Source organism: Ctenopharyngodon idella, chromosome 2, assembly GCF_019924925.1.
Source record: "Ctenopharyngodon idella isolate HZGC_01 chromosome 2, HZGC01, whole genome shotgun sequence".
Classification (NCBI taxonomy): domain Eukaryota; kingdom Metazoa; phylum Chordata; class Actinopteri; order Cypriniformes; family Xenocyprididae; genus Ctenopharyngodon; species Ctenopharyngodon idella.
This window is the reverse complement of record NC_067221.1, coordinates 20,121,583-20,148,551: the sequence shown is the minus strand read 5'-3', so window position 1 is coordinate 20,148,551 and position 26,969 is coordinate 20,121,583. Positions and strand designations below refer to the sequence as shown.

The following is a 26,969-nucleotide window of genomic DNA, read 5'->3' as shown; positions in this document are numbered from 1 at the left end:
GAGCAATTTTTCTAAATATGTATTAGCTACATATGTTTTAACTTTTAAAGATGTACCACAATCTGAATGTAAAATATTATATGCCTTGTGTTGTCTTACCTCATTCTCTTGCATGTTAGTCTGAAATTAAGGTTTTTGTAATAAGACAATAGATATTTTAAATAGATAAATCATTCTTGCAATATATCCATTTAGAACATTTTTTGCAATCTTGATTTAATTATCCTATTGATGGAATGTCAGAAACATAGATATTATATGTTTCATAGCAAGTTATAAAAATGAGTGCAATGACTCTTTCAGGAAGTGTTTTCACACATTTTTCCTAGAGCAAAACAGCAGGGCAGATGTCAAAAAGAAATTCCAAGTAAACAATATTTTAATACGATCATCACTATAATAGATAAAGGAGTGACAATGACAGCTCATCTGACTTCTGTTCTTTTTAATGGAGCAGGCAGTTAAAATGCAAGTTCTGATATTTCCTTTATACATATTTTGTTTAACATGTTACAATAAGGTCTCATTTTAGTTAAAATTAGTTAATGCATTAACTAACACGAACTAAAAATGAGTATATTCTTACAGAATTTATGAACTTTTGTTGATGTTAGTTAATAAAAATGTTCATGTTCACGTAAGTTCACAACATTAACTTATTAAATACAGCTTTGTATCTTAGTAATTAGTAAATTTTGAGATTAACATTAACAAAGATTAACAAATGCTGTATTTTCATTGTTAGTTCATGTTAACTAATGTAGCTAATGTTAACAAATTGTAAAGTGTTACCCATATTTCCTTGAAAGTGTTTCAGACAAAAATTCAACATTAAGTTGAACTGAAATTAATAGAAACGAGTATTTACAGGTCTGAATAAATATTAAAAAGTATTTAAATATACATAGATTGTTACTCAGGAATACAAGTGAATTTATATTTATTTAATAAAAAGGCAAATGATATTGAAAACAACTATGAAAAAGCATGTAAAAACAGAAACACAAACAACAACCTATTATAATGACAAATGATTCTTGCCCTCTACATTTAGCTATTTGGAATATTTAGCTAACAATATTTAGCATATTATGCAATTGTCAAAGTCCCCATATATAATCAATGAAATACAAGCACTTTTTACCTTGGATTTGACAGCTGATGTATTGGGCTCTGTGTAGAAGCATATAGATAAAGAGTGAAAAATAAACAGGTGAAGGTGACCAATAAGTTATCAGCATTCCACCCTTGACACATTACCTCATGCACATACAACAATTCACTATACAAACATCTGCGAAATCAAAAATAACAATCTGTCGCTATTAATAAATCTATAGCTCATTTTTAGTAAATCATTCATTAGTAGAATATATTTTGAATATTTCACATTCACTGTATTTACTACATTCCTACAGAACAGAAATAGTAGAACACTACTATAAGAAATATAAACATATAGGCTATATAATGAAAAACGATCTATATAACCTCATCACATGGCCACAATGATACAAAATCTACCATGATCATTACATTCCAAAGTCCAATACAATGTAAAGTAGATTTTTATTGGCGAGAATGATGGCAAACTTACTTGGTTACTGGAAACATTAAAGATTTACTATTGCTGTTAATACTCTGCGTCATATTCTGTATTTTACAAGACACGATTTATTATTTTACAAGGATGCATTAAAATGATCAAAAATGACAGTAAAGACATTTATAATGTTGCAAAAGATTTCTATTTCAAATATATAGTTCTGTCATGAAACTCTAGATGGCACAGGCTGATAGGTCCTTAACTCAATCTGTTTGCAATCACATCATTCTCTATAGGGCACAGCTGATTGGTTCTTGCTGTATCAGTAGCCAACCTTCAAATACTTGGTCAGCATTTGCTGAAGCAGTTGCAGCATGCTTAAAACCCTCCACCTTCCCCAGCTCCACCTGTATAGATCTGCAGGGGGTAATTCATATACGCTCTATTGTACAGCAGCAGCATGTCTTGCTCACAGCAGCGTGTCATGTATGTATTGGCAGTAGCACGTCCCGTGCAGCAGCAATAACCAACAGCAGCAGCAATAACAGCAGCAGCAGCGTAGCAGATCTATTCCGCCAAGACCAAACATATCAACATGGTCATATCCATTACAATGCCAAACACTCTGAGAGTTGTCATGACAGAAATGTTGTAGTTTTGAACTTTGTATTAATCAAAGAATCCTTGAAAAAATGTACACAAAAATAATAAAAAATTATTTTAAGTTGTAACAATATTTCACAACAAATAATTCATTTTTGTTCAAATAAATGCAGCCTTGGTGAGCATAAGAGACTTCTTTCAAAAACATTAAAAACTCTTACCAGACATTTCTTATGCTCGTTTGCTCATGTAAATTCAACAGTCTGTCTTTTTTCCAGATCGTGTTTTTTAACGTTTTTAATGAATGTGGCATAGCTTACACCCTTTATATCCATATAGAAACTTAAAATTCTGTCATTCCAGTCCTCAAATTTGACTGGCTATGTGGCAGTGCTGAGCGAAAGCAGAGCACAGTTGCCTGGAGCCAGGAGCTGTTTTACTGAAAGTCAGAGTATCAGTGTTTTTCAGTGGGAAATGGGCAATCTCACTCCGCTCCACTCGTATACGTTGTTCCAGTCCGGCTTTCAGTCTTTGTGTTGCTTGGTGACAACCAAAACTTGATGCTTTGGCTTCTTTTGGAACTATTTTCATTGGCGGAGAAGAAATATACGCACTAACTGACCAATTTCTTTAAAAGTTATATTTTTGGGCTTCTATTAGACAGGACAGTAGGAGGAAAGACAGGAAACATTAAGAGAGGAAGAGGACCACGAGCCAAGACTCGAACTCAGGTCACTTGAGACTCAGCGGCACCATATGAAGCCTTCCCAGAAAACTACGGCACTGACTTTGTTAACAATTTCTTGTGAAAAATGTAAGTTGCTCAGTATAAATTACTTTTTTAACATTTGTATTTTTAAAAAAAGGCTTTAAAGAGACATGCACACTGAAAAAAACTTTCCAAATGTCAGTTAAGGTATACAGAGCAAAAGTAAGGCAATAGGGAAAAATCTAGTAGTTCAAAAATTTTGGGCCAGAAAGTTTTTTTTTTTTTTTTTTTTCATATTTTTATTCAGCAAGGATGCATTAAATTGATCAAAAGTCACATTAAAGGAATATTACAAAAGATTTCTATTTCAAGTAAATTCTGTTCTTTTGAACTTTCTATCCTGAAATCCTGAAAAAAATGCATCATGGTTTCCACAGAAATATTAAGCAGCACAACTGTTTTCAGCACTGATTATGTAACCCCTCACCCAGGTCCTACTCACCCCGCTCTGCACGGGTCTTGAACCTGGGTCTCTGGCATGGGAGTCTGAAGCTCTAACAAGGAGGCTGCAACCTCTAGTGTCAGTCACTCGCACAGCAACTACTAGCTGGCCTCCATTAAAATCATAATAATAAATGTTTCTTTAGCAGAAAATCAGCATATTAGAATGATTTTTGAAGGATCATGTGAGACTGAAGACTGGAGTAATGATGCTGAAAATTCAACTTTGACATTACAGGAATAAATTACACTATTAAAATAGAAAACAGTTGTTTTAAATTGTAATAACATTTCACAATATTACTGTTTTTACTGTATTTTTGATCAAAATATATGCAGCCTTGTTGAACATAAGACGTATTCTTTCAAAAACTAAAAATCTAGCCCCAAACTTTTAAACGGTATAGTGTACATGACTTTTCATGTCATTAGGTTATAATCAACATAAGATTGTGCTTGCAGTGCAACTGATATAGCATTTGGTTAAATTAACTTGAACAGATTACCCTGTATTTTCTAGAGAGTGTTTGGCAGCCCACGAGGGTTGAATTTTACAGAAAATGAGACAGAATTGGAGGCAGAAAAAGAGGCAGAAACAACACTACGTAATGTGACCTTACTTATTGAGAGCTGACGATGGTCTTTTTGACACACCACCTCACGGAACATTTCTCTGAAGCGTGAAGACATGATGTTATACAGGATGGGATTGACCACTGAGCTCAAGTAGAAGAAGACACCAGAAACAAGATGCACATACTCAAAGACATGGTGTTTCTCTGCAGTCCAGTCTTCAATATAGCTCCACATGACACGATCAATGTGAAAGGGGGCCCAGCAGATTCCAAACACAATCACCAATGCACCTGTGAAATATTAAAAAAGAGAAAGTATTAAGTATAATGCTTTATTATTATATTTTAAATATTCCATATTATATTAAATTATATTATATTACATATTGAGCAGAACTGACTTCATACATACACTAAAAAAAAATCACCAAAACACCAGTTAATAGTCATTTCAAAAATGACTACGGAAAATGACGTTCATTCTGAAAAAAGCTCTAGCATCATTTGTTTGCACAATATTGTAATCTGACATTCGTACATTTTAAGTGTGGTGTAAGTGTCCAGCTACACTTAGAATGTGTTTAAATCTATAAGACAAACTGTTACTCTTGGCACGCATCTGTGCTACTGACAGTATTTAATGTTCATGACTAGATCTGAAGTATTTTGTTTGTATCTAAGTATCAAAGTATATGTTGAAAGTTTTTGAGGATGACCACACAGCTATTACAATAAGCCAGATGTAGACTGACGCTATTACTAAATCAGATCCCCTTTGTATTTACAATAACATGACAAGAGGCTGATAAAGCACAGATGAGTATTTTCTGTTTATCAGGAAAGATTATTCTCAACAAAGGTCCATGAGCTTTCTTCAACTGTAAAACCCTACACACAGGACAAGAATGTGTCATAATTTAAAGAGAAGGATTTGACTATTTCTTTCTTTTTCTAGCATAATATTTAGAAAAGAATACTTGAGTTTTCAGTTTGAACAACGAACACTGGAACTTTCTTATTAATAATCTTTCACTGCTCACACTGATGGATTTGTGATTTCACACTGTACATTTGTTAACATTCTTTTTTCATATTTACAATATCAATAACATCAGTGTTGGGGAAAGTTACTTTTAAAAGTAATGATACAATATTGCGTTACTCCCTAAAAAAGTAACTAATTGTGTTGCTTGATTACTTTGTGTGGAAAGTAATATGTTACGCTACTTTTTTACGCTAATTTTAAGGTCCTTTTACACCAAAAGTGTAATGAAAAAGCCTCAGGATGAAGGAAATGCAAATTCACGCCTGGCTAGTAGACAGTGCAGCTCAAAAAAATATTTCAGCTGTGCTACCATTCTGGGACACAGAGAAGAACGTTCAACACACTTACTTCAGCAATAAAAACAAAAAAGGAAACACAAATGTGATGTTTATCTAAAGATGTTTGTGCTTATTAGTATGGTCCATTGGATCATCTAAAGTCAGCAGCAAAGACATTGGTTAATATAATGAGTTTAAATACGTATAGCCTATATTTGTGTTATTTTACATATTTAGTTATTGCAGGTTTGCGGAATATTCAGAGTTTGCATTTCACTGTTTTTATTCATTTTGAGGAATACTGAATCTGTTTTTGTGCAAGTGAGAGGAGTAAGTGTATGCTCACATTTAGTCTAGATCTACAATAACCATCATGATTAGACAGCGCACACAATGCCTCTGCATCTTACTCACGATTTCTCTCAACATGGGGACAGGAGAGCTGTCAGTCAATAAATGGAAAAACAAAGTAACTTACGTTACTTATTTGAAAAAGTAAATCAGATATTTTCTTTTAAATGTAAAAGTAATGCGTTACTTTACTAGTTACTTGAAAAAAGTAATCTGATTTCGTAACTCATGTTACTTGTAATGCGTTACCCCCAACACTGAATAACATTGACTGGAAAAGTATGTATGATGAATGTGATGCGATGCTTATCCATCAGTAGAAATATTGCAAAATAAATGTACTTTAAACATTTTAAAGGAAAAGATGACTAGAAATCTGTCAAAAGCAATCGTGTGAACATTTAAATGAATTAGCATCCAACCTGATGTGTCTTGACATGCTATATTATCTAACCTAAATCCAAAGTGTAAAATGTTCCTCATCCCAGTGTTAAAAGTGGCTTTAAAATGAACATGAAATCAAAATTGACCTTTGCTACCTTTTTGATACATATTCTTGGTCTTATTGTGCTTATTTCATCGGTGCGAAGTATTCCAAAGAAAACAAAATGTTTGTCTTTCTAATATTTAACCAAAATGTATAACTTCAGCCTCTGAAATGATTTTCTTTTTGGGATGATGTCACCAAGGACACTTTAATGTTAGCCTCTAAAATGTGCTTCATGTGGTAATATCTAAATTAACCGAATTTATTCAAAGTCAAGAAATACTAAATTTACTGAATTGGTTATACCAGTGGTTCTCAACTTTTCTGACTCCTAAGCCAACAACAATATTCAAAGGATTATAAGGATTGAGGACGAGGATTTTTTGCTTTAAATTTCTACCCAATAAAGTATTTTAGAGCTTGGCATATCTAGAAAAATGCATATTAATAAAATGTATGAAAATGTCCATGGTGTTATAGGATTTTATTAAAGGATTAGTTCACTTTAAAATGAAAATTACCCCAAGATTTACTCACCCTCAAGTCATCCTAGGTGTATATGACTTCTTTCTGATGAACACAATTGGAGTTATATTAATAAATATCCTGACGTATCTGAGCTTTATAAAGGCAGTGAATGGGACCAACGAGTATGAAGCTCAAGAAAGTGCTTCCATCCATCATAAACATACTCCACACGGCTCCGGGGGGTTAATAAAGGCCTTCTGAAGCAAAGCGATGCATTTGTGTAAAAAAAAAAAAAAAACCAAACATATTTAACAAGTTATGAAGTAAAATATCTAGCTTCCACCAGACCGCCTTCCTTATTCAACTTACGAAGAAAGTGTAACTGAAGCAACGCACCTTTTTTGTAATACGGAAGGTGTAGGACGTAGCGTAAGCATTTTTGAACTGCGAGAGGCATTACACTTTCTTCGTAAGTTGAATATAGAAGGCAGTCTGGCGGAAGCCAGATATCTTACTTTATAACTTGAAAATATGGATATTTTTCTTACACAAACACAACGCTTTGCTTCAGAAGGCCTTTATTAACCCCCCGGAGCCGTGTGGAGTATGTTTATGATGGATGGAAGCACTTTCTTGAGCTTCATACTCGTTGGTCGGGATGTTTATTAATATAACTCCGATTGTGTTCATCAAAAAAAAGAAAGTCAAATATACACTATATTGACAAAAGTTTTAAGACGTTTGCTTTTATGTACACATAAACTTTAATGACATCCCAATCTTAATCCGTAGGGTTTAATATGGAGTTGGCCCACCCTTTGCAGCTATAACCACCTCAACTCTTCTGGGAAGGCTTTCCACAAGGTTTAGGAGTGTGTTTATGAGAATTTTTGACCATTCTTCTAGAAGCGCATTGGTCAGGCAGTGATGTTGGCGAGAAGGCCTGGCTCGCAGTCTCCACTCTAATTCTTCCCAAAGGTGTTCTATTGGGTCGAGGTCAGGACTCTGTGCAGGACAGTCAAGTTCCTCCACACCAGACTCGCTCATCCATGTCTTTATGGACCTTCCTTTGTGCACTGGTGCGCAGTCATGTTGGAACAGGAAGGGGCCATCCCCAAACTGTTCCTACAAAGTTGGGAGCATGAAATTGTCCAAAATGTCTTGGTATGTTGAAGCATTAAGAGTTCCTTTCACTGGAACTAAGGGGCCAAGCCCAACCCCTGAAAAACAACCCCACACCATAATCCCCCCTCCACCAAACTTTACACTTGGCACTATACAGTCAGGCAATCATTCTCCTGGCAACTGCCAAACCCAGACTCCTCCATCGGATTGCCAGAGAGAGAAGTATGATTCGTCACTCCAGAGAACACGTCTCCGCTGCTCTAGAGTCCAGTGGTGGCGTGCTTTAAACCACTGCATCCGACGCTTTGCATTGCACTTGGTGATGTAAGGCTTGGATGCAGCTGCTCGGCCATGGAAACCCATTCCATGAAGCTCTCTACGCACTGTTCTTGAACTAATCTGAAGGCCACACGAAGTTTGGAGGTCTGTAGCTATTGACTCTGCAGAAAGTTGGTGACTTCTGCGCACTGTGTGCCTCAGCATGTGCTGACCCCGCTCTGTGATTTTACGTGGCCTTGTTGTTGTTCCCAATTGCTTCCACTTTGTTATGATACCACTAACAGTTGACCATGGAATATTTAGTAGTGAGGAAATTTCACGAATTGACTTATTGCACAGGTGGCAACCTATCACGGTACCACACTTGAATTCACTGAGCTCCTGAGAGTGACTCATTCTTTCACAAATGTTTGTAGAAGCAGTCTGCATGTCTAGGTGCTTGATTTTATACACCTGTGGCCATGGAAGTGATTGGAACACCTGAATTCAATGATTTGGAGGGGTGTCCCAGTACATTTGACAATATAGTGTACATAGAATGGCTTGAGGGTAAGTAAATCTTGGGGTCATTTTCATTTTAAAGTGAACTGATTCTTTAATTTACATGGCTTTTTCAGGTCTATAAATCACACTTTTAAACTTTATGCTACCTCATATATTCAGGTTTTCCAAGACTGTTGAAACTCTGGTTCTTCAAAATAGTTTTTAAATTAAATTTAAATAACAAATATCATGGATTTAGCTTATTTTAATGTTTGTTTTGTCTTATTTTACATCATTTTAAGTTATCTTGATGCGCCTTGGAAGTTTGCTGATGCCCCTTGTAGGTCCTGGCCTCCAGGTTGAGAATAAATGATTATACCAACAAAACTAAATTTAGGAGTTATATAAGGTATATAAGTAGCTCCTTAAGGTAACAATTACAGGTTTTCACTTTTTACAGTGTTCAATCCTTTCTTACTTCATCCCAAAACTTTTCATTATCCAAACAGGCCTTGATATATAAAAACCTAATTAAAGTTCCATAGATTTTTTCCACATTAAATATCCTTTTTCGTTTGGTAATATGTCACATTATGAAAACTGTGAATGCTGTTTCATGTTGACTTTAACTGTTAACCCTTATTACTGGCATACAGATCCCAACAGCAGGGGTAGCACTGGAACGGGACTCACAGAGCATTTTTGTGACTTGCCGATGACGTGCCCTCTGATTCACCCCACCCTGATTGATCCCAGTCCTAGAATCAAAACATTCCCTTTCCCGATGCAGCTGCAGGCCGATCAGCACATACAGCACACTGATAGTCAACATTGGCAATATGAAGAACAGCAGTGCTGTCACTTGCACCAGCGTGTTGTAGATCCACCTATCGTGCACCATGGTACACACACTCGAATCAGGGAAAGTGAGTCCAAAATGGGGCTTTAGCGTCTGCACGCCATGCAGACTGGTATTGGGCAAGGCACACAACAGAGAGACAGCCCATAACACGAGGATAACACGCTTGGCATGATCGTGCGTTGCCACATGTTTGGCGTGCAGAGGATGCACCACTGCTCTGTAGCGCTCTGCACTCAAAGCGGTCACGTTGAGCACAGAGGCAAAGCAGACAGTCTCGAACAGGCAGGTTTTGAAGTAGCAGCCAGCAACGCCAAACAGAAAAGGATAGTTGCTCCAGAGATCATAAAGCTCCAGAGGGAGACCGAGCAACAGCACGAGGAGGTCAGAAATGGCCAAGCTGAACAGATAGTAGTTTGTCGTTGTGCGCATTACACGGTGACGGGCGATGACAATACAAGTCAGACTGTTGCCCAGCACGCCAACTAGAAAGATGAGCAGGTAGATGACACACATAGGCAGAAAGAAGGGTGAACGTCTAGGGCCGAGGTGCTCCTCCAGGTAAGCGCTGCGGCTAAGACAAAGGTCTGACTGGTTCATTGTTCTGTTTTGACATTCTTCCTCTTTGGTGGAGCACCATGATGCATTCACAGCTGCGTAGAGGGAGTCTGGAGAGGAGCAGTTGAACTGGATCATTGGTTACCAGGAGGATTACCTGCAGAAGTTACAACAAAGATAGACAGGGTTAAAGGGGTTTTAATTATTATTCTATACTATAATAATTACTTATTCAAGTAAGATTTTTTAAAAGACATTAATACCTCTCTCTCTCTCTCTCTATATACATATTTATGTTATTAATACATTATTTATTATATATTATTAAAGAATTAGTTCACTTTCAATTGAAAATTACCCCAAACTTTACTCACCCTCAAGCCATCCTAGGTGTATATGACTTTCTTCTTTCTGATAAACACAATCAGAGATATATTAATAAATATCCTAAAAAATATCAAGCTTCCGCCAAACAAGTTATGAAGAAACAAAACTGGCGTCGCGTCAGTTAAGTCTTTTCCGTAAGTTGACTAGGGAAGGCGTAGGACGTAGTGTAAGCTTTTTGAACTGTGAGAGGTGTTGCGCTTTCTTTCTAACTTGAATATGGAAGGCGGTCTGGCGGGAGATTGATATTTTACTTCATAACTTGTTAAATATGGATATATTTTTTTTTACACAAACACATCGATTCGCTTCAGAAGGCCTTTATTAACTCCCCAGAGCCGTGTGGAGTACACGTTTATGATGGACTGATGTGGATGGAGGCACTTTCTTCAGCTCATACTCGTTGGTATCGCTGACTGCCATTATAAAGCTCGGATGCGTCAGGATATTTATTAATATTGCTATGATTGTGTCCATCAGAAAGAAGAAAGTCGTACACCTAGGATGGCTTGAGGGTGAGTAAAGCTTGGGGTAATTTTAATTTGAAAGTGAACTAATCCTTTAAATATAATATATAACACACACACACACACACACATTATATATATATATATATATATATATATACACACACATATACACACACACATATATATATATATATATATATATATATATATATGAGGTAAGACTTTTCTTGTAGTTTGTCATCAGGTTTGCAGACATCTCGGGAGGGATTTTGGTCCACTCCTTTTTACAGATCCTCTCTAAATCCTTAAAGGATTAGTCCACTTTTAAATTAAAATTTCCTGATTATTTACTCACCCCCATGTCATCTAAGATGTCCATGTCCTTCTTTTTTCAGTCGAAAAGAAATGAAGGTTTTTAAGGAAAAAAACTGCACTTGAAGAACACGGAAGTGTGGTTTTGGCGGAACCACTTGAAGGCGATCATTTGTTTATATAAAGCATATACATTTAAAAAATGTTTAGAAAATGACTGCTATTAAGCTAGATAAGACCCTTATTCCTCGTCTGGTATCATTTAAAGCCCTTTGAAGCTCCACTGAAACTGTAATTTTTACCTTCAACCGTTTGGAGACCATTGAAGTCCACTATATGGAGAAAAATCCTTGAATGTTTTTCCTCAAAAACCTTCATTTCTTTTCGACTGAAGAAAGAAATACATAAACATCTTGGATGACATGGGGGTGAGTAAATTATCAGGAAATTTTAATTGGAAAGTGAACTAATCCTTTAAGCTTTCTTGGCTGACACTTCGCAACTCAAAGTTTCAGCTCGCTCCACACATTTTCTACAGAATTAAGGTCCGGGGACTGGCTATAGGCCACTCCATGCTTCTTTTTGAGCCACTCCTTTGTTGCCTTGCTGGAAGACCCATCTTCAGTGTTCTGGCTGAGGGAATAATCACACCAACAGTTGTCTCCTTCTTAACAAGCTTCTTGCTGATTGTCTTGTTGCTCATTCCAGCCTTGTGCGGGTCTACAATCTTGTCCCTGACGTCCTTTAACCGCTCTTTGGTCTTGCCCATGGTGGTGGAGAGGTTTGAATGGAAGATACAGATTCTTTGGACCGGTGTCTTTTATACACATATCAAGCTGACATTCGAAGTACTTTCTTAAAGTGACAGGACTAATCTGTATTCCACATGGGCACATAACCAATCTGTGGGAGCCAGAATTCTTTCTGGTTGGTAGGGGATCAAATACTTATTTGACTCACTCGGCTTTTGTAGTTTGTAGTTTGTAGTCTACTCGATTGCTCCTCCTAACTCGATTGCTCCTGTCTGCCTCGCTGCTCAGATTGGTTTGCGTCTGTAACTCCGTATAGCTTTGTTTTGAATCTCTTACTTTTATTCATTGTTGCTTATTTTTTTATTACCTTATATGTAATATTGCCTACCACACTAATCTGACGTCGCTAGCTTGTAATATTTGAATCTAAATCGCTGTTACAACGCATTTGCATTTGCAGCGCTAGCTTGTTAACCTGCTAACAGTCGCTCGCGCACTCCTTTTTCAACGCGTTCTTCAAACAGCTGTGGTAAGTCGGATCAGTCTACAAACACGGTGAGTCATGTCATCCTCTCCCAGCATTGCTACCTGTTCCATTTGCCACATGTTTACCATAGCTCTCTCTGTCAGCGACGAGGGATTTACATGTCATAAATGTAGGGAAATAGTCAGGCTGACAGAGAGAATCTCAGAATTAGAGACACGCATCCAAACTTTAATCGAGGATAGTAAGAATGCAAGGGCTTCAGATACTGTTTTGGATGCGACTAGCTTAGTGAACTCTGTACATTGTTCGGTTCCGGCTGTAGAGCCCGCGCAGCAGGGCACTTGGGTAACGGTGAGGCAGCCTAGCCGCGGAAAACACCACTCTTCCGTTCCAATAAGAACATCAAACAGGTTCTCCCCACTCAGTGATACACCCACTGAGAATCCTGTTGAAAGTGCCCTAGTTATTGGCGATTCTATTACACGGAACGTGAAAATAGAGACACCAGCCACCATAGTCACATGTTTGCCAGGAGCCAGAGCACCTGACATCAAAGCAAATTTAAAAGTGCTGGCTAATGCTAATCGTAAATACTCTAAGATTATTATTCACGTCGGCACTAATGATGTTCGACTTCGCCAGTCGGAGATCACTAAAATTAACATTAAAGAGGTGTGTGAACTTGCAAGTACAATGTCAGGAGAAGTAATTTGCTCTGGCCCCCTTCCTGTTCGTCGGAGTGATGAGATAGTTAGCAGATTATCATCACTCAATGGCTGGCTGTCTAAGTGGTGTCCGCAAAATAATATAGGTTTCATAGATAATTGGAAAAGTTTTTGGGGCAGACCTGACCTGTTAAAAAGAGATGGTATTGATCCCTCCCGGGATGGTGCTGCTCTTCTCTCTAGTAATATGGCACATAGTCTTAGAACTGAAACATGACAAACTGGGGCCCAGGTCAGAAAGCAGACAGACTGGCTAAACCGACCGTCTGCTAGCTGCCTCACGTTACAGAAGTCAGAAAATTCAGATAACTCTCAACACATAGAAACTCTTACACCTAGATATTTTCAAATAGAGACTGTGTCTGTACCCCGAATTAGTAAAAACAAAAAACTTCCAAACCCATTTAATGGTAAAAATTTAATTGATGTTCAACAAATAAAAAATAGAGATAATAATGCTAAACAAATGATAAAATTCGGGTTGTTAAATATTAGATCCCTTTCTTCAAAATCACTTATTGTTAATGATATTATCAAAGATAATAATCTAGATGTGCTGTGTTTGACAGAAACTTGGCTAAAACCGGACGATTACATTACTTTAAATGAGTCTAGTCCTCAAGGTTATGATTATCGACACAATGCCCGTCAGAAAGGCAAAGGGGGAGGTGTTGCTGTAATCTATAGTAATATTTACAGTATTAGTCAGAAGTCTTTCAAATATAATTCCTTCGAAACTATGGTACTTTACGTAACATTATGTAAGTTGACATTTGTGCTGGCTACTGTATACAGGCCACCAGGACACAATACAGACTTTATCAAAGAATTTGCTGACTTTCTATCAGAGTTAGTACTAGCTGCAGATAAAGTCCTTGTTGTTGGTGATTTTAATATTCATGTAGATAATAAAAAAGACGCATTAGGATTGGCATTTGCAGATATTCTAAACTCTATTGGTGTTAGACAACATGTGTCAGGACCCACTCATTGTCGTAATCATACTTTAGATCTAATATTGTCACATGGAATCGATATTGATGCTGTTGAAATTCTGCAGCAGAGTGACGACATCTCAGATCATTATCTAGTCTCGTGTATACTACATTTAGTCAAGGCGGCTAAACTGCCTCCATGCCATAAATATGGTAGAACCATCACTTCTACCACTAAAGATTGCTTTATAAATAATCTTCCTGATCATTTTCATCGCCTTAGCATACCAGACAGCTTAGAAGACCTCGATGTTGCAACAGAAACTATTGCCTCTGTCTTTTCCAGCACATTAGACTCAGTTGCTCCTTTGCGTTTAAAAAAGATTAAGGAAATTAATCTAATGCCATGGTACAATGACCACACTCGGGCCCTAAAGTTAGCAGGCAGAAAAATGGAGCGCAGCTGGAAGAAATCAAAACTAGAAGTATTTCGTATTTCGTGGAGAGAGAGAATGATTGAGTACAGAAAGGCCTTAAAATCTGCTAGATCTGCCTATTTTTCTAAACTCTTAGAAGAAAATAAACACAACCCTAGGTATTTATTTGATACAGTGGCTAAATTAACAAGAAATAAAGCTTCAACTTCTGATGTTTCCAAAGAGCACAGCAGTAATGACTTTATGAACTTCTTTACTTGCAAGATTGATAATATTAGAGAAAAAATAATAACCATGCAACCGTCTACTACAGTATCGTGTCAGATAGTGCATTGTAGTGTCCCTGAGGAAAAATTCAATTCATTTACTGCTTTAGGAGAGGAAGAATTGTCTAAACTTGTTAAATCATCAAAATCAACAACATGTATGTTAGACCCTATACCGACTAAGCTATTGAAAGAAATGCTTCCAGAGGTCATAGACCCTCTTCTCAATATCGTCAATTCATCTTTATCATTAGGATACGTACCAAAAACTTTTAAGCTGGCTATTATTAAACCTCTTATTAAAAAACCACAACTTGATCCTAGAGAATTAGTCAATTACAGGCCGATCTCAAATCTCACTTTTCTGTCAAAAATACTAGAAAAGGCAGTATCATCACAGCTATGTTCCTTTTTAGAAAGAAATGGTATCTGTGAGGATTTCCAGTCAGGATTTAGACCGTACCATAGTACTGAGACTGCTCTCATTAGAGTTACTAATGATTTGCTCTTATCATCAGATCGTGGTTGTATCTCTCTATTAGTGTTACTGGATCTTAGTGCAGCATTTGACACTATTGATCACAATATTCTTTTAAATAGACTCGAAAATTATGTTGGCATTAGTGGAATTGCATTGTCATGGTTCAAATCATACTTATCTGACCGTTATCAGTTTGTAGTAGTAAACGAAGACATGTCATATCGATCACAAGTTCAATATGGAGTACCACAAGGCTCAGTACTAGGACCGTTACTGTTCACTCTGTACATGCTACCCTTGGGAGATATCATTAGGAAGCATGGCGTTAGTTTTCACTGTTACGCTGATGATACTCAGCTCTATATTTCTTCGCGCCCTGACGAAACTTACCAATTCACAAAATTAACGGAATGCATAGCTGATATAAAAAATTGGATGACCAGTAATTTCCTACTACTAAATTCAGAAAAAACAGAGATTCTAATTTTTGGACCAAAAACTTCTTCACGTAATAACCTAGAATATTGTCTAACACTTGATGGCTGCTCTGTTAAGTCTTCGTCGTCAGTTAGGAACCTGGGTGTGCTTTTTGATACCAATCTTTCATTTGAAGGCCATGTTACTAGCATCTGTAAAACCGCATTCTTCCATCTTAAAAATATATCTAAACTACGACATATGCTCTCAATGAAAAATGCAGAACAGTTAGTTCATGCGTTCATGACCTCAAGGCTAGATTACTGTAACGCTCTACTGGGTGGTTGTTCTGCTCGCCTGATAAATAAACTACAGCTCGTACAAAATGCAGCAGCTAGAGTTCTTACTAGAACCAGGAAGTATGACCATATTAGCCCAGTTCTGTCAACACTGCATTGGCTTCCTGTTAAACATCGTATAGATTTTAAAATCTTGCTAATTACTTACAAAGCACTAAATGGTTTAGCTCCCCAGTACCTGAGCGAGCTCCTAATTCATTATAGTCCTTCACGTCTATTGCGATCTCAGAATTCAGGCCAGCTGATAATACCTAGAATATCAAAATCAACTGCAGGTGGTAGATCCTTCTCCTATTTGGCACCTAAACTCTGGAACAATCTTCCTAGCATTGTTCGGGAAGCAGACACACTCTGTCAGTTTAAATCTAGACTAAAAACGCATCTCTTTAACCTGGCATACACATAACACATTACCAATTTATATTTCCAAATCCGTTAAAGGATTATTAGGCTGCATAAATTAGGTCAGCCGGAACCGGGAACACTTCCTATAACACCTGATGTACTCGTTACATCAGAAGAAGAATGGCATCTACGCTAATATTAGTCTTTCTGTTTATCCCGAGGTTCACCGTAGTCAACCGGATCCGGGCCGTATCCAGGTGAGACCAAGGACCTGCACCTTGACACGACCACAACGCAGCCCTGAAGTATCAGCAGAGATTGAGTCAACTAGATCATCCCCTGTGAAGGCCTCATCGACACGACAGCCACGACACAGTTCCTCAACAACCGTCCATACCGGCGTGATGAATACGATCCTCAATTGGATGGAACTGAAATAAATACTTTTAATGTTGCGATCCTATTGGACTTATGATAGCAACCTGAATTGTAACAAAGCACTGTTGGCCAGAGGAGAACTGGCACCCCGACTAAGCCTGGTTTCTCCCAAGGTTTTTTTCTCCATTTTAACACCAATTTGCCACTTGTCTGCCACCTGATGTCACCTGATGGAGTTTGGGTTCCTTGCCGCTGTCGCCTCTGGCTTGCTTAGTTGGGGACACTTGACTTGATTTGATATTCAACAGTGCTTTTGATCTGCCTGCATTGACACTATTCTTTAAGAGATGCTGTGCAGCCAAACAATGTACCAGTTATCAATGTAAAGCTGCTTTGACACAATCTACATTGTAAAAAGCGCTATATAAATAAAGGTGACTTGACTTGACTTGACTCACTGAAATGCAAGTCAATTTATAACCTTTATATAATGTGTTTTTTTTCTGGATTTTTTCGTTGATATTCTGTCTCTATCGGCTAAAATAAACCTATAAAATTATTGACCCTTCATTTCTTTGTAAGTGGTCAGACTTACAAAATCAGCAGGGGATATAATAATTATTTTACCCACTTTCTGTGTGTATATATATATATATATATATATATATATATTAGCGCTGTCAAAATGATTAATCACTACCATATACTACATGAGCAGGTAGGCACTAATCACATAATCACTACAGTTTTAAATTGTAAAATGTACAGGTTGTTCTGTAATTGTTTACATTTTTACTGTTTTTTTTTTTTTGCTTGTTTTTTACAGATTTTTTTTTTTTTTTGCAACCACAGCTGCCAGTTTTATTTTGTAAAAATGACAGACTTCTTCCTATCCACTTCTAAAAATCTGCCATTTGATTGGGAGGTAGTCAGTTTATGTGAACCTCAAACACTGCAAATCGATATAGTTTCTCAGGGTCAAATCCCAGTCTTGTGAGGCACGGGGGCGCATGTCTTTGGAAGGAACGCTGTTGTTTCACAGCGTGTACGCCACCGCTGTGCCATGTTAGCCATTGTGTATATTCTGAACAGTAACAATTACGTCTCTTGTGTACTTTTCATTTAAAACAACAGTAAACAGACCCAAACAAAACTGAATAAACACTTTAATTCATAGTATGAGATGTTCAATCTGTGGTGCTCAGTCCTGCTTCTGGAGATCTAATTTACTGAAGAGTTCCTGTTCGTATGCACTTTTAGTTTGTTCAGAAGTGGCTACTTCATGATGGAAATAAACTCTGTAAAAACATGTTTGTTTTTCTGGTTATCACTGCAATTAAACAGCCTGTATAAAAGAGGTTTTCAGGACCACTGCTGGAGAAGTGTATAGTCTTTAAAATCTTTTTGACTCTAGGCTGAAAAATTAAAAGTCAACCTTTTTCTTCCTTTGTTTTCAGTTTGTATCATTTTAAATTATTTTCTTAGATGTCGTAATGTCACTTTCAAATTTATGTTGTAGGAGTACAACTAGTGCAGAACAGAACATCCATCAATGAATTAGTATTCATATAAAAAACAGATGAATACACACAACAATTATTAAACATATTAAACAGTATTTGTAATACCATAGAATTATCAATGACAAATCTTTTAAAACGGGCCTTTAAATAATATGATTTAAATAAAGACATGCATTTTATTTACCTTATAAATAAATTGATTGTTAATAAATGTGTCTTGATAAACACTTTGGTTGGCAGATGTTCAAATGTTATTGTTATCACATCTATAAATAATGTAGCATTAATCTAATAAGAATTGCAGTAGTTGACACTTATAGTGAAAATCGCATCTGTCTAATTTACACTGTAAACATCTATCAGTATACTAGGATTAATATGCAAATAAGATAAACAACATCAACTTATATTTTGTGTTAATCCATATTTGTAATTTGTAATATCATGACAACAAGCTGCTTACAATAATAAAAAATTGCAGTCTAAAGCAGAATTAATACTGAGTCAAATTAGTAACATTTTTATTTACAATGTAATATTTAGATGCTTTAATTGATTTAGGGTTTAGCCTAAATGAGAATCTTGGATTGCAAAATTTTTAAAATGCCTGTGGCACCTATATTTTTTGCAGTAAAATCAATGTCTAGAAATGTCATTATCGAATAGACAAGATAAAAGAAAAGAGAGGAGAAAAGCAAATCTACCTGAGTAAAATCTTGTAGAAAATGATGTTTCTCAGAGGGGTATTCCTAAAGGACTGGTGCTCATGACTGTCCTGCCTCTCAGTTCCTCCTCACATATCCCTCCTTTTCCAGCAGATGCGGTGGTGTGGAGTAATCTGACATTACACTACATATACACCTCTCTCCACACCGTCCCCTCCTACTTATAGTGAGATGGATGACCTTTTAAGTACCGTCACTGTCTTTTCTACGCACTATAACTGGAACTGTCAGTGTGTAATATTTCACTAAAGCAATCACACTATAATGACATATAGTCATTCACTGGCTTTTAACCAAGAAAAATAGACTACATTAATTCGCGCCCTAGTTATTATTATTATTTTTTTTATTGAATGCTTTTTAAAATATTATATCTATTTTTAATTGGAAAAGTAACATATCTTAGTATTTTTATGCCCAGCTTTTACTTTAATGACAGCATTGTTTAAACTTGCATGAGATGTGCAAAACCTGATGATCCATGCATGATGATCCATGCATGATTCCAGCATGATTTGAGAATGCTCCAGAGAAGAAAGGAAATCTATTTTTTGTTCAAAGGAGTTCACATGCTCAATGTCACAAATTTGCTTACATTTGATTAGTGACCTAGAAAATAGTGTAGAACCTTGATTATTTCTTCTTCGTTTAGCTTGTCTTTGCTTTTATTTTTTTTCTTCAAAATCCTAAAACGTTTCTTTTTGTCCAGTGTTTTTTAAATCTAATTCAAACACTTTTCAATGAGGTCTCCCACTGTATGTGTTCAATAGTAATTACTGAAGTTGTACACATCAGACCTGTTTGCTTTATGTCCACAATATTGAACAGAAAATTGTGAGTTATGTTGACTATTAAGAATTTAAGTGCGTATGACCCTTGTGAAAAAGAAGTGTGCTTTATTGTATAAATTTGCACTTGTAGTGAACTTCAAATCTTAAGAATGTTTTTTTTTTTAAATAAAATGCCACTTTAGTGTACTTAAGGAGAGAACTTTCATGACTGTTTAAAAAGCGCACACTTTGTAATAATATCAAATAACCTAAAAAAATAGTTTAAAGTACATTTTAAATCATTAAAGGGTTAGTTCACCCAAAAATTCAAATTCTGTCATTTATCACTCACGCTCATGTCGTTCCAGACCTGTAAGACCTTTGTTCATCTTCGGAACGCAAATTGAGATATTTTTGTTTAAATCGATGGCTCCGTGAGCAAAGACATTTCCTCTCTCAAGATCCATAAAGGTACTAAAAACATCAGTTCATGTGAGTACAGTGGTTCAATATTAATATTATAAAGCGACGAGAATATTTTTGGTGCACCAAAAAAAAAAAAAAAAAAAAAAAACCTTATTTAGTGATGGCCTATTTCAAAACACTGCTTCAGGAAGCTTCGGAGCATAATGAATCAGCGTGTCGAATCCGCAGTTCGGAGCGCCAAAGTCACGTGATTTCAGCAGTTTGGCGGTTTGACACGCGATCCGAATCATGATTCGACACGCTGATTCATTATGCTTCGAATCTTCCTGAAGCAGTGTTATGAAATCGGCCATCGCTAAATAAGTCGTTATTTTGTTTTTTTTGGCGCACCAAAAATATTCTCGTCGCTTTATAATATTAATATTGAACCACTGTACTCACATGAACTGATTTAATTATGTTTTAGTACCTTCATGGATCTTGAGAGAGGAAATGTCATTGCTCCCTATGTAGGCCTCACGGAGCCATCGGATTTAAACAAAAATATCTTAATTTGTGTTCCGAAGATCAACGAAGGTCTTACAGGTGTAAAACGGCACGAGGGTGAGTAATTAATGACAGAATTTTCATTTTTGGGTGAACTAACCCTTTAACAAGGTTTAGTCCCAGACTAAAATGCATGTTTGAGCTGTTTTAACTGAAAACAACTTGTACTAACTTATCTTAAAATATGTCAGTGCCACTGTTTTGTCTCAAGATGCACACCAGTAATGTTTTTTTCTAGGGTACGTTTATAAAAGCTACTTAAATACCCTAATTGAACTAACACCTAATCCTGGCTTCATGCTTTAAAGAAATACACTTATTTTGAAGTATTGACTAAAGGATGCATAAAGTAGCCTACTTGATTATAATTTTAACTGTGTGCTATTTGATTTAACATTTAATGTTCATATATCTTAAACTGCAACTTCATCATTACAAATTTGTAATGACAAATAACATAAATTACTCAATAGAAATTACATGAAATTATATTTTAGTTAATAAATACTTATCAGTACAATCAGCAATACACTTTATTTTAAAGAGAAATAGAGGTGATATATGTAAGCAATAAGGTACGAGAGGCTGTGCTGTATCGTGAATAAGTCACTGCTGAAGGCGTTGTTAGGCAAGACGTGAAGCTGTGACTTATTCACAATACAGCACTAGCCTAGAGTACCTTATTGCTTTTATAAAACGGTTACCACACAATACAAATATTAAGGCCAGAAATATGTATCAATGCAACTTTCATGAAGTAAACTTTTTCTAAAAGCTTTCCTTCTGCCAGAAAACAGCAACAGAAGGTACATTATTACACCATTAGATGGCGGCAAAGAGTGTCTTTATGAGTGAGTCAGTCAGTAGCGAAGACTTTTACATGGAACAAGACGCAACTGACAAATGCTTTGACTAGCGCTGTCAGTCACGGGAAAACCCCTTAACTGTTAAAAGGACGATATTGCAGCGGACATTTAAATAGATTTTTTTATTATGAACATAGGACTGACCTGAAGGAAAATGCTAAATCTGAATGCAGGTAATAAACTTGCTCAATCGTTCTTTTTCTCACAATACTCTTCCACAGAATACAGTAAGCTTCAATGAACAATATCAATTGAGAACAGTTTAAGTTGCTAAGAGTGGTTGCTAAGGGTGTTGTGTAGTGATACACAGAACCGTTGGATGAAGCGGTCATAGTCGTGTTTTATCGTGAATAAAACACAGCTATTGACCAATCGTTATCAAGGACAGGAACTAACCGTTTTATAAGAAATTACATAAAGTACTCTTAAGTTAAACTAATTTCAATGTAATATAAATTCAGTTTCAATAAACATGCAGTTAAGTGTCTGAAAACATTACATTCAGTTCGCACTTAAGTATACTCTATTATAAATTCCATAATAAGTACTATTTTTAAAAGTATGCTAAAGTGTACTTTATTTTTCACAAGGGGAAGAAAGAATCAGTTGAATAAATAATCCAATTTTTTTTTTTTTTTGTTATTGTCTTGTCTGAAAAATATTTGACGTTACATTATTCAAGTGTGTTAACACAAAATGGAGGACTGTTTGTGGTGTTTAATAACCCTAGAAGGAAGCTTACAGTAGGCTGACAGTGTTTTGGAAACTCTCCACCACTTCAGCACAAGCAGAGGAAAACCCAGACTGTGACTCTATGTTTTGAGAGGTCACTTTTGAGAGGGGCTTTTATTGCATGTTGGACACAATGCAAGATGTACAGGAAACTTTATATCTTTTCACAGCTCAAAGGACATGAAACAATGCCTAAAAATAGGAATATATGATCGCTGTAATCGAGCCCAGCATGGAAACATAACTTGTTAATTTCATTTTTCAATAATATACTCGTATAGTGTAAAACTTTAGAGTAAAACCATGATTAATTTTGCTGTCCTCAATAAGTTCTATCCAATTGGATGAGTATCAGCAAAATGTCTTAAAAATAGAAAGGTTCAAGATCAGGCTTTTGCTGGGCATCTAAAAGAGGTTCAGAGTTTTAAACACTGTGTGGCAGGGCTTGTTGTTTAGCTGAAGGATGACTTTGACTTCTGACGTCTATAGTGGGCTCTGGAGAAAGTTTTCCTCAAGTGCCTCTCTGTTTTGACTCAGTTCTTTGTGCCCTTAATCCTCCTGCGCTTCCGAATTGCGATGTGACAGGGACAGTATTAGCCAAGTAATCATCTGAGAAGAATCTATTTCCTCATGATTGGAGAATTATTCACTGCTACTATGACAAACGCCATATGTGCTGTCGTAGGTGTTTTACACATGATTTATTTAAAATGAACAGCTCAGCTCAGATGAGTCTGAATTCTTACGTAAATTAGGTTAAAATTTTCAATTATTATTTTGAAAGAGAGTCAAATTGAACATCACCTGCGCAAATGCCATAGCTCAAAGCTCAGCTTCAGTTGGTGTTTAGTGATTTGCCATTCATAGACTGGAGCTATATATGAAATGTTGAACACATACACACACACACACACACACACACACATATATATATATATATGCTACTAAAAGTCTCTTTTTTAGAATACTGCCTTTTAAAGAAAATTTACAGTTTACAGGTCTTTATTTAAAAGGCTTTTCAATGAACCATAAAAAATTATTGCACATGCACCTAACAGTTTACAGGTGGTAGACAATTATGGTCACAGTTCCAGTAATTTTGGATACTAAAGAGACCTTTCTACTGACTCTGAAAAACACCAGAAGAAAGATACTCAGGGTCCCTGATCACCTGCTTGAACGTGCCATAGTCCTGCTGCAGGAGGCATGAGGATTTCAGATGTGAACAGAGAAATAAACTGCAATGTCCGTAATTTAAGACGCCTAAGACATTGCTACATGGAGACTGGAAGGACAGCTGATCGTCCCTTAACCCTCTACTGCACACATTTTGGAGGCACACCTCTGTTTCACAGTTCTTCCCTGCTGTGAAATAGAGGTGTACGTTACACTTTTTGTACATCACTTTGGGTGTTCCTGTGCACCCAGGAACCATGCATCTTCCCTTCTTATAACACATTATTGCCAATGTGAGGTATATTCCAAGACATCCTTGAAAAGTACCCCTTATCGCACAACGTTGCCCTGAGGCAATGAAAAGAAAAACTGAATTTCTGAACATGCAAAATAAAAAAACTCAACATGTTCTCCAACCAATACGCTTATATAGGTCATTTGTCACTTCCCTGAAATACGACCCATAGAAGCGTTTACTAAAGTTGTGCCCCTATCGACAACAGGACACTTTCATTTTAATGCATGAAATACGACCCAAAGGAGCGTTTAGATTGAAAATTAATTGAACTGACAGTTCTCTCTGGATTTCCAGTACATTTCCCATCTAATCTCTTTGAGGGTTTGACAGCAGCAGATTTATTAATTGCTAGCGGCCAGTACTCTAAGGGCAGTAAAGCAGAAAATTGTCCTCCTCATCCCTCAACACAGCAGCTTCCTCATCCAGATGATGGAACTGCAACATCTTTTATCACAAGGTTAAAGTCAAGTGCTCTCATGATCTGTGGAGATTATTGGATTAACCCATTCATTTCCCTTTCTGACACTAACGGTGCCTTTCTGATCATCAATCAGTCAGTCAATTCGCTTGTTAAGTCATGATGTAAGGAATTTCCAGGTCCAAGTTGTTAAAACTTTTAATTGAGAATACTATCTTAACAGATGTTTATGAGCACTTTTTATTCATATCACACATTTAAGATAAGCTTTAAATAACTCATGGTGTAGCCTAGACTACAGTCTCTGTGTCACAGTTATGTTCTGTTTTGAGTTATTTTTCTGTGATTGCTGTGCTTCCTTCCTGCCTGAGTTTTGTTATTGTTACTATGGTCACTCATTTGATTTGTCATTTGTTTCAGCTGTTTCCTAATTAGTTCCCTTTGTTTTCAGTATATATAAGTTCTCTTGTTTCTTCATGAACCTGACTGACTGAGGTGATGATGTGATGGGTGGAGACCCAGGTGGAGGCTGATGGATGGAGAGACCAGGTGATACCAGATGACCAGGAGACCAAGGCAAAGCCACGGTTACAAGTGGTCGAGGTTGAGCCAGTGTGGCGGAGCTGGTGGGAGTGAGGACATAGGCAAAGAGGGAAGGAGGAGCCTGATGGAACCGAAGAGGGGGAGGAACGAGGCGCAGCCAAAGGCCCAGAAGTCTGTGGCGGAGGTAGAGCAAGGACCGACCAAGGTGTAGCCGAATGGACAAGGGAGCCCGGTAGAGCCGGAAGGACGGTGGTCCCAGGTGAAGCCGAGGGAGTGAGGAGCCAAGGTGACAAAGGAGAAGACAAAGAAGGTTGACTGCTGGGTGGGACCAGCGAAGGAGGAAGGACTTTTAAATGGACCAGGATGTCCAACCAGCCAGGACCAACAGAGAAGGAAGAGCTTCAAGGTTGGGGACATGGGTGGGCGCCAAGATGTCGAGCTCCACCAGTACTTCCACTGGGACGGATGTAGGAACCAGCTCACACACGGTCAGACTGGGCGGCAAGCTTTGTGTCCAAGACTAACGAGGCTGCGGGCTCTGGTTCTGTTGCGGGCATAGGTTTTTGCACTGGGTCCGTGGCGGGCATCAGCTCTAGCTCAGGGTCAGCGGTGAGCTCAGGCTCATTATCAGTGGTGGGCTCGACGGAGTGCAGGACGGGCTCAGGTTTTGGGTCTGAGGACATCAACAATGGATAGGAACATTCTAAGGACAATGGCTTCGCTCAATGTTGGGTTTTCCAAGTCCAAAAAGGCCATAATAATTTTGCTCCCATCCAGTAAATGGATTTTAATGAAGCGTCATCTAAATAAGAGTGCTGGACCAACTGACAGAACCGGGGCGAGTAATTTAACAAAGAGAGACCCTCACGGACGAGGGCAGTCACTGTTATATCCATATTTAATCCTTTTCATGGTCTGGTGTTCTGTCATGGTCAGGATCAGGAAGAAGACGAGGTGAGGTGAAGCGGATCTATTTTGTATCAATTACTTTAATTTTCAATATACAAAACAAAAGAGGATCATCCACATTTGGAAAATAAACACAACATTGTGCACAAATCACAACTAACACCAGACAAAGAACAAACTAAACTTAGGGCAATATATACACAGAGAACTGATGATCTAAACAAGGAACAGGTGGATGAAATCACTGAAACAATGAATAACCATGACAACCAATGAACACAAGCTAGAAACCATGACAACCAAAGGGAAACAGAGGAAATAATGAGATATAAACTGCCCATTGGTGCATCCCAATTTGCATACTATCCATCCTAAATAGTATTCATAATTAGAATGAATGCATCCCAAATCGTAGTATGTTGAAATGAGTATTCCAAAGATACCCGGATGGTCTACTTTTTTCGATTACAAATCCGAAGTGCAGATCTCTGCACAGTAATGGCAAATATTGCCCATTGTGAACTTTTATAAAGATGTGTTTGGTCATTAACTTTTAAATGCATCATTATGCAAACATGAGGAGAGTTCTCTGCATGAAAGACCCATGACTGGCAGATCAACTTGCAACTACATTACTCTCTGAAACGGTAGGAAGCCCAAAGTGGGCGAAGCCGGGCCTCGCATTCTTGGCAGCGTGTCACCGCACATCACTTCCAGCTAACCGAAAATGGGCAAAGAGGCGGATGTACGGCTAACAGACAGCAGACAAGTGGCTAGTAGTGACAGCAGCGGCAATCTAACTGTCACTCAAGTGGCCACACCCTTAATTATGCAGAACTTTAAGGCTTAATATAATTTAAATGGATAAGTTATAAAAAAATGCACCCCCCTCACAGTTGTCATGAAGGCAAAATTAGCTATATAGACCAAAACCACTTTTTGTACCAGGCTGTAAACATTTTTTTTTCTGCTATAAAGTTGGGCATTTTAACATGATGGGACTATGGGATTGACTCCCTTTTGGAGCCTGTCTCTAGTGGCCAGTCGATGAATTGCAGTTTAAGTCACTTTATGTGTTGGATTCAAGAGAGACTGGGAGGATGCCACTTGATTTTAGCTTGTTTTTAGAATGCCGTGTCATGCGCGAGACGCTACAAAAGACTCAAGCGCAACAGTTAAAGACGTCCGTCTTGCACGTTTACATTAAAAAACAATGGAAAAGTAGCACAGTGGAATGAACAAACTCGTTCTGTGTGAACGGCCACTTAATAGTTATGTGTAATGCTATTGAAACTATTATCCTCCACTTCTGACCCTGTGGAGGTCTTTGCATTCCACTGGGCAGCAAACAGCTGGACAGACACTGGTTGGAGTATAAACCTTGTGACAGGGACCCTGCGGCTCTAGTGCCAAATCATGCAG

At 37.3% G+C, this 26,969-nt stretch overlaps 1 protein-coding gene across 2 annotated transcripts; it reads right to left on the bottom strand.

Annotated features, from left to right (window-relative positions):
* Positions 1-430: 430 nt before the first annotated feature.
* nmur1b (neuromedin U receptor 1b) lies at positions 431-18,979 on the bottom strand. 2 transcript variants are annotated; one of them, XM_051865647.1, is made up of 4 exons: positions 18,843-18,979; positions 9,144-10,024; positions 3,980-4,225; positions 431-2,730 (listed from the first exon to the last, which is right to left on the bottom strand). In XM_051865647.1, the coding sequence occupies exons 2-4, from the start codon at positions 10,003-10,005 to the stop codon at positions 2,516-2,518; spliced, it is 1,323 nt and encodes a 440-aa protein (XP_051721607.1). In that variant the 5' UTR covers positions 10,006-10,024; positions 18,843-18,979; the 3' UTR covers positions 431-2,515. The 2 variants fall into 2 exon arrangements, with proteins under 2 accessions (XP_051721607.1, XP_051721615.1); XM_051865655.1 differs by having other exon boundaries at positions 2,591-4,225.
* Positions 18,980-26,969: the final 7,990 nt, after the last annotated feature.

Excerpts from the sequence above, each read along its gene's own strand:
- nmur1b (XM_051865647.1), bottom strand. The coding sequence starts at position 10,005 with ATGATCCAGTTCAACTGCTCCTCTCCAGACTCCCTCTACGCAGCTGTG. Across the intron at positions 4,226-9,143 it reads GCAAGTCACAAAAATGCTCT|GTGCATTGGTGATTGTGTTT; the intron begins GTGAGTCCCGTT and ends AATATTTCACAG. Across the intron at positions 2,731-3,979 it reads CCATCGTCAGCTCTCAATAA|TTCCAAAAGAAGCCAAAGCA; the intron begins GTAAGGTCACAT and ends CAATGAAAATAG.